Below are 8,817 nucleotides of genomic sequence, written 5' to 3'. Positions count from 1 at the left end.
GCAAGCGGACTCCCAACCACTGCGCCACCAGGGAAGCCCAGGTGTAGGTTATCTTAGTGGAACAGACACCCCAGGGGTAAATCATTAGGACGTGGGACACAAATCATCAAACTGGGACACAGCTTAAATAAACATCAAATTACATGCTGAGAAAGTTACTTCCCATTCAGTTCTGTGGATCTTCTGTTTGTGTTAAGGAGAGGGACTCAGCTTGCCAGTATCTTTTTACATCCCTCAGACACTCTGTAAGCTCTTTTTTTCCCCCTAAACTCCCTTTCGAACAAAGAGAGAACAAGCCTCAGGTTGAGAACGTCTTCAAGAAACTGTATTTTGCTAGACCTGAATTACATCGTTTTGTGTTCACTCTATTTTATGAGCACTTTCCAGTTGTGACAAGTCGTACTGATTTCTCATCTATTATCATGATAGAAACATTACTATCAAATACATCTAAGTAAAAAAAGTCAGATTAAGGAAAAATATTAAGTCAATTTTAAGACAAATAGTGCATACATATGGGAAAGAAGCACTATGAATGTGCATTCTAATGACTATAAAGTTTGGGAACTTCTGGTCTTGGAGACTATTATAATAGGAGTAACGAGAATTTAGTCCAGGGTGGGATGATGGCAGTGGAAACAAAGGAGGCTCTGATAGACACTTTAGTTAAAGGAGTTAAAGGAGGGGACAGTTATCTACGTGGGGTATTTTCTGCATCATTTCCCAGGATGCTTATGGCTGCAATAAGAGAAAACTTAAGTGAAAAAGGCTTGTGCGATGCATTGAATTTATTTTCTCAAATAACAAGAGGCCCCAAGGTAAGGGGGCTCCAGGATTGATTAAATCAGTGGCCCATTGACATCACTAAGGACTCAGCTTCGCTCCACCTTCCAACCTCAGCAAATAAGCTTTGTCCTCAGGGCCGCAAAGTGGCTGATGGTGGTTGGAGCAGTCCTATCGTGACATCTGATGCTTCAATGCAAGACGAACACATCTCTTCCGGAGACGAAGAGCAGAGGATGAAGAAATCTTTTCCTGAAGGCACCTCCACCAAAAGATTTTCCTGCAGGAATCATGTCACATATCAGGTGTAAACATTCACCGCAAAGGAGAATAAAATCAGCATAACTAATCTAGACTAATTAGGATTTATTCTCTGAGCTAGGGATACAGATCCTTTCCTGAGGGTTGGCTTTCTCAAGGTAACAGGGGCTCCATTAACAAATATGGCTGGTAGGCAGTCAACCATTTACAACGTATACCAGTGGTTCTGAAATTTCTCAAATTAACCCTCGAACATAAGTGGGAAGTTCTTGAGGCTTGTGGTTCTTTTTTCAAAAAATTATTTGTCTTGTCTCTGCTTGTGTTGGATTAAGGCAGAACGGAATACTTCCACTGCAAAATCAACTTCTGGTTTATTGATGCACATCGAGGGTGCGATGCGGAATGTCTGAGGAGATAAAGGAAAATAGAGCAACGGATCATCATAGAATCAACTACGACTTCAAGGAAATGCACTAGATTAAGAATCGAACACCTTGTTTTCATGACATTCCTTATATTTCCCTCAAGGGTTCGTCTCCTCCCTCCCCAGTGCTGTATCCAGGCCATTCATCCTCTAGTCTCAAGAATTCTGGTACCATCCGCTCGGGCCCTTTTCCTTTTTGTCACCTGCTGACCTCCTGGTCCTTCCACCACCTCCACTGAGGTCTTAGGCCTCTATCTACCCTCCGTTTCTGCCATCACCGAGGTTGCCTTCTGTGGCCCTGTGTGCAACCCAACAAACTAGCGTCTCAGTTTCTTGATCGCCACGACTCCAGGAACCTTCATCTGCATCCACTCACACCCCAGGCCAGCGCCACGGGCCTCCTCTTCACTAGGGATTCTTCAATTTCTGATTCCCACTGCATCTGCCCTTCCCGTGAAAGCTTCAGTCTCCTCCTCCCTCCATGAGCTTCAGGTCCGTCACCCCACTCAGATCTCGTCCTCCTTTTCCTACCCAGCTTGGAGCACAGGCTTGAGGACATGAACCCCTCTCTCACCTGCCCCCTCACTCTGCTTGCCTTCCTACCCTTCCACTGCTGTCCACACAGAGCAAAGTCCCAGGTCCGACCAAAGCTCTAATAGAACTGTTTTGCTCCAACATAGAGAGCTGAGAAGTGGGAAAGGAAATCACACCGCTGGTGGACAGACACCACAAGGAATGCAGGGTCCTACTTCTGCTGGTGTCCTAAATGTTCAGGCCCTCTCGCCTTTGCCATTGTAATTTCCATTCCTCTCACTTTCCTCACTCAGTTCCTACACCCCTCACTCTGCTTCATAGACAGTCTTGCCTCATGCTCCTCAGACGCTGTCAAGCAAGACCTTTCTATAAACTTGCTTGCTCCCACGTGCATGCTTATATCCTATAGCCTGAAGGTTCAAGGAACAAACCATCTACGATCCGACTCCAAATTTTCTACCTGTGCCTTTGGCCCTTGCTTCTCCCATCACCTTCCCTGCAGGAAATACCCCTGCATTCTCTTGCATCTTCACCTTCTCCTCAACTTCCCCTCAGCCCATAAACAAGCAGGCTTTGGGCTTCCCTGGTGGCGCAGTGGTTGAGAGTCCGCCTGCCGATGCTGGGGACACGGGTTCGTGCCCCGGTCCGGGAGGATCCCACATGCCGCGGAGCGGCTGGGCCCGTGAGCCACGGCCGCTGAGCCTGCGCGTCCGGAGCCTGTGCTCCGCAACGGGAGAGGCCACGACAGTGAGAGGCCCGCGTACCGCAAAAACAAAAACAAACAAACAAAAAGCAAGCAGGCTTACAGCTCTCATAATCTAAGTCCAAACCATACATAAAACCACAGATAAAAATGTGTTGACCCTCCTGGTCTCTTCCAGCTACCATACAAATACTATCCTTCCTTTCATCACACTTATAAAAATAAAAGGACTGGTTGATGCTATTGGCCATTCTTTTCCACCCTGCCTTCCCTCTATTCACATCTCAACTCACTGCAGCCTGGTTTCTGTCCCATCAACCCTCTGGCTAAAGCTGCCAGTCAGGTGCTCAGAGCGGAATCTGACGGGCACGTTCCAGCCCTCATCCTTTCTGGCCTTCTCTTCTGCATTTGGCACTTCTGTCGCTCCCCCTTCCAGAACCTCCCCACTCTCTGGATCCCATGACTCCACACCCTCCTAGCTCTCCTCACAGCTCTGCACCCGTTTTGTGACTCTGTCTGGGTACCTCTTATTCCACCTGCCCTTTAAAAGTTGGCGTGACCCAGGTATCTGTCCTCATCCCTCTGCATTTCACATCTAGACTCCCTTCCCAGGAGATTTCCTCCTCTCCCCACTTCCATGCTGATGACCCCCAAATCGTGATCCTCACCTCGATTCTTTCCTCTGAGCTACAGACTTGTCTATAGAGAGAAGGAGAACAGGTTCAAAGCCGCACTCATCCCTTTACGCCCAAGTCCTGGGCATTTCGCTGCCAGATTGCTCTCTGGATGTCTTCTCTATCCCTACGGCTGCTGTTCAAGTTCAGACAGCATCATTAGCCTCCACTGGGACTCCCGGCCTCCAGTCTCGTCCCCTCGGGTTTACTCTCTTCTGAGGACAGATTCAGAAATCAGACTGTCTGAATTTGGATCCTGGTTCTGCCACTTACTAACTGTGTGACTTGGGCAATTTACTTAGCCTCTCTGTGCCTCTTTTTCTTCATCTGTAAAATAAGGATAAGAGTACTTATTTCATAGGCGTGTTGAGAGCATTAAATGAGTCAACATATGAAAAGCATTTAGAACAGTGTATACTATCCCTTCGTACGGTTATCGGCAAGCTTACTAGATTGTATTATCATTTTCTGTTTAAGTCTTTCTCCTCTGCCAGTTCCATGGAGGGAGGGACAGATCTTATTTCTCATTGTAGCTCTAGTATCCAGCCAAGCAGTGGCTGCTTAGGACTCAAGTGTGTGCCGGACAACTAAGGACTAACTAAGCAAGTAAACAATGCATTGTTTTCTGTCTTTATAAGTAGCCCGTCTTAGGATTTTGAATCATTAACTTACTCTGTCTGATTCATATAGAAAAATATCTGGGACCAGGACTAGAAACAACTCAGCATTTCCCAGCAAAAGCGCTCATTCTGGTTTTGTTTGCTATGGTTTGGTTTGGGCTGGAAGAGCTTTCAGTCTGTTTGTTCACAGGCTGAGGGGAAGTTGAAAAAAACTGCAGAAACAAGAGAACACAGACCTGTTTCCCTAAGTGGAGGGTCAAGAGCACGGAGAGACACCTCACTCTCTAACCTTTAGGAAAGGAGGTGGGAAAAGGCTTGGGGGACAGATGAGCTAATATAGGGATCTTGCCTAATAGCTTCCATTTTCTCTGTGACGCACCAGGCAAGGGTGTTCGCTGAAATCAAGTGAGAGGCAGCAGTGAAGCAGGGAAACTAGGAAGAATGATGCATGTTTAAAACGGGAGAGAAGGATGCCAAAGGCCAAGAACAAATTAGGGGATGAGTAGGAGTGACCCTTCATCTTAAATCTCGGCCCCGGAGCGAATCCCTGGAGAGGGTCCTGCTGGTGTGAGGGATGGAGGGGCAGATCACTTTACAGTAGCAGCCCATGCCCACGGCAGGGCCACACCAGGGTCCCGACCGTGGGGCTTGTACTTGGCTTTCCCAGGAAGGGGGCAGGGAGAGCTTGTTCTCTGCCTCTGCCAGCCTGAGAGTGAAGGGCACTGGGAGTGGCTGATTTTGAGTTCTGCATTAGGGACCTGGCCGGGCTGCCAGCACCATGACGTTGCTCCTGGCCACAGCGGCCACTAAGGCTTAGCAGGCTTGCGGGTCACAGAGTCAGAGCCCAGGGCTGAGTTAAAAAAGACTGGGACTGAGGTTTCAGAGGTTAGAACTAATTCACACGTGAGACAAACTGGGTACGCATGACTGTTATGACACTATTATGACCTGTCGTGTAAGTCCTCTGCTTTGTCTGTGCAGCTTTTTCTGCCTCCTTAGACTGTCCTCTGTGTATATTCCCTGCCGAGCCGCGGTAACCAAACCGTTTCACACAGCGCCCTCTAGTGGCTCGAGGGCTTCACTGTCCCTTTCTTTTGAAAACGTCTGAGCACTGAGCCCAGAGGAAGCGGAACTGGGTCCCCTAGCATAGGGGTGAAGAAAAGGGGTCAGCACTGGGACCTCAGGGAGGTGCCTACCTAAAGTGATAGGTAAAGGCCAGCCTTCTTGTTACCTGAGAAAAAGTGCCACCCCTGCCAATCAGAAGCCCCATGCGTTTGCAGTCCTGGTGGATTTGATTGATTTCTTCACGGGGAAGAGGCTGGCGGCTCGTCTGTAAATACATTTAAAAAATATTTGGCATTTGAACGATTCAAGACATTATTTCTAAGAGGAATAAAAAGCAACCCAAGCAATCAATGCTCTTCTCTCCCTCTCAACCTCTCTCCCCCTGTAATTGAATAAAACTATTCATTGCCGAATTGGATTTCTTTCTGGGGGGATGTTATTGAAAATAATTGTTTTTATCCCAGTTCATCCCAAATTCCCAAAGACAAGATGAAGCTGAATGCAGACCGTCAGTGAATCTTGGCTCTGCAGTTGGTTACCCTGGGAGCTTGGTTCTTTTTTTTTTTTTTTTTTTTTTTTTATTTATTTTTGGATGCGTTGGGTCTTTGTTGCTGCGCGTGGGCTTTCTCTAGTGGCAGGAAGCGGGGGGTCATCCCCGTGTCCCCTGCATCGGCAGGCGGACTCTCAACCACTGCGCCACCAGGGAAGCCCGGGGGTTTGGTTCTTTAATAGTATTTGGAGTTTGCTTTATTTATGTGGAAATTGTCCTCAGCTCTTCACTTTGTTTTGTGCATGTAAAAAATTTATTTCCAAGTCCAGGAAATGGCTGTGAAGTTGCACAAGGGCATAAACGGTCCAAGCTTTCTCTGGGCCATAGCATGGCCTGGGCAACTGGGGTGGGTCTGTTTGTCCTCATCTTCCCTGCTTGTGGAATTTGCTCTTTCTCACCCAAGACTTAATCCTCCAGGGTCAGGAAAGGTAAGCTCTCTGGAGCCTAGAGGCTGTTTCAGGTCACTTGGCATCTGAAGGTGGTCCCTTCCTGTGGGCCCAGGTATTCCAGTACCCTTTTGATGACACTGGGCTGGGGACTTCTGAGTCTGTGAGCACAAATGCTCCAACTTAGTCGAGTCTGTTGTGAAGCTTTAAGATGAAGAAAATACTATTCAAACGTTCCCACTACTAGATAATGGAGGACCAGGATGGGGAAAAGACCAGCATTTCCTCATTGATCCTAAAATGTCATCCTGTTTGTCCCTGATGTTCTCGTGAGGAAAGACTAAAACACGACAATATAATTTAGGGCTAAACTGTGAAAGCTGGAAAGAAGTCAAATATGGTTTGGGGGCCGAGAGGTCAGAGGTCAGAAAAGGTTCCTCAGGAGCAGTTGGGTTGGTGGGCCTTGGTGGCTATCAAGGGTCTGGAGAGGTGGACTTTGTTTGGCTTTAGCCTGGTCTGGCCCAGCACCCTCCCTGCTCCTTTGTCCATATTATTACCTCCTGGGCTCAACTGCTCTGACTAATTGAACATCTTGTAGGCATTCCGAAGAGAAAAGCACGGTCAGAAAAGCTAATGAGGCAAAGCCACAGGACAGCCTGCCCGGGCCCTGTGCTCGAGTCTAAGTCCCAATCACTCCATAATCAAATGGGCATGTTAGTAACTAACCTCTTCTCATGGATGTAATGTAGCTTCGTGTTTATTTATTTATTTATTTATTTATTTATTTGCCATTTTTGAGGGATAAGTCTTCATTTAAACAATTATAAAAGTAATGCAGGGTTATTGGGAAAAACTCCTGAAAGCGATATGAAAATGCACTAAGTAAAAATGAAACGTTTCCCCTTCTCCAATCCTACTCCTAGGGATACCGCCTGTTGGTAATTAGTGGGAACTAGACACTTTTTCTATGCATATACATACATTTAAATGCATATTTTAAAAAATGTCATACTTTATAATGTTCTGCAATTTGCTTTAAACAATTTACAATGTATCCTGAACATCTTTCCATGTCAGTGTATTTGGACCTAGTCTTTTTTTTTTTTTTTGAATTTTATTTAGTTATTTTATTTCTTTTTGGCTGTGTCGGCACTCAGGATCTTTCGTTAAGTCTCCCGGGCTCTTCGTTGTGGTGCACGACTTCTCTCTAGTTGTGGTTTGGGGGTTTTCTCTCTGTAGTTGTGGCGCACGGCCTCCAGAGTGCGTGCGCTCTGTAGTTTGCGGCACGCAGGCTCTCTAGTTGAGACGTGCGAGCTCGGTAGTTGTGGTGCACGGGCTTAGCTGCCCTGCAGCATGTGGGATCTTAGTTCCCTGACCAGGGATCGAACTGTGTCCTCTGCATTGTAAGGTGGATTCTTTACCACTGGACCACTAGGGAAGTCCCTGGACCTAGTCTTCTTAAAGATTACCTAGTATTTTGTTGTTTGTTGGTAGAGCAATTTGTTTAATCTCTTATTTTTGGACATTTATGTTATTTTCAATTTTTGTTTATGATCATAAGGAATGCTGCAAACATCCCCACTCATTTATATCTTTACACACTTCTGTGAATATTTCTTTAGGACACATCACTCTAAGTGGAATGGCTAGGTCAAAATGTATACATTTAAAATTTTGATAGATACAGACAAATTTCTGTCCAAAGGGCTGTATCCAATTCACATCCTTACTAACTGCTCATGGGAGTTTTGATTCTGGGTTATACTGTATAGCACTAAAGCCAAGTTCTGAGCTGTTTTAATTACATGAATGTGGTCTGAAGTGTTGCAGGGGCTGGAAATCAATCAACAAACATGGATAAAGCACTCACCATCTGTGTATTTCCTGGCCTCAAAAGTGTACAGTTTATTTAGGAAAAGAAGGTATTTATACGTGAAAACTGAGTCAACAAATACATGATTTGAAAGAGCCTTTCAAAGGAGCTTTTTAGACAGTGAGTGTGAGAGAGATTTTAATTTTTTCCGTAATACAGTTTGCACATCTTTCCATGTCACATGTATTTCTGTGCCACGTAGTATGGACGTACCATCCTTTAGCTTGCTCTGTATCAACGGGATTCTGATGTTTTACCATGACAACTCAAGTTCTGAAGAGCATCTCTGTTCACACGTCTTGGAGTACACAGAAGTTGGCTTTGGATTACTGGGAAAGGGACGAACGCCTCCTCTTTCATTGGGCTTTCTTTGGTGGGGTCTGGGCTTTGAGGCATCTACGTATCCTCGAGGGACCTCTTGTGGGGGCGGGGAACTGGAATGGACTCTTCTGAGCCTTAAAACAGCCCTTGATGGAGCCCCAAGCTGAAGGTAAGTATGTTACAGCCTGTGAGCCAGAGGGCCTAGTCTCATGTTACTCTTATTTTCCTGCTGTCTTCCCTTAGCTTTCAAATCTGGTTCAAACGTTCCTGCTTTTCACTGGCTCTGCTGTGTGGTACTAATGGGAGAGTGTTATATCCATGGTCTAGTCTGAATATTGAGAGAACTGAACAAAGTCCTTCTAAACTAGGGTGGTGTGATGAGAGCAAACAGCAAGAAGTTACCCACGGATAAGAATTAGGGTGAAGGGGCTGGTCTGACTATTCCTTCCTGTGCCAAGATTCTCCTGCTGTCACTCCCCTCAGAGGATCTAGATTTTGCGTTTATGGAGGACTGGGACAATTTCCTACTGACATGGACCCTAGGAGCAGCAGTAACAACAGAGGGAAAGATTTGAGAAACACGGCAAAGAAAGAATCAGTAAAACTTGACGTGAGAACTAAGG

The 8,817-nt window shown here is 46.1% G+C and overlaps 1 protein-coding gene across 1 annotated transcript in view; it reads right to left on the bottom strand.

The window, feature by feature from the left end:
- Positions 1 to 770: 770 nt before the first annotated feature.
- The window catches only part of AGXT2 (alanine--glyoxylate aminotransferase 2), a 46,240-nt gene continuing 38,193 nt past the window's right edge, over positions 771 to 8,817 (bottom strand). Inside the window, exons 13-14 of the mRNA XM_007466829.1 lie at positions 5,231 to 5,329; positions 771 to 1,450 (exon numbers count right to left, since the gene is read on the bottom strand). Coding sequence (XP_007466891.1) covers positions 1,343 to 1,450; positions 5,231 to 5,329 — 207 coding nt within the window. The 3' untranslated portion in view covers positions 771 to 1,342. The remainder of the gene's footprint in view (positions 1,451 to 5,230; positions 5,330 to 8,817) is intronic.

Source organism: Lipotes vexillifer, unplaced genomic scaffold (assembly GCF_000442215.2).
Source record: "Lipotes vexillifer unplaced genomic scaffold, Lipotes_vexillifer_v1.1 scaffold647, whole genome shotgun sequence".
Taxonomy (NCBI): domain Eukaryota; kingdom Metazoa; phylum Chordata; class Mammalia; order Artiodactyla; family Lipotidae; genus Lipotes; species Lipotes vexillifer.
The sequence above is the reverse complement of the archived record's forward strand: the minus strand, read 5'-3'. Positions and strand labels throughout refer to the sequence as shown.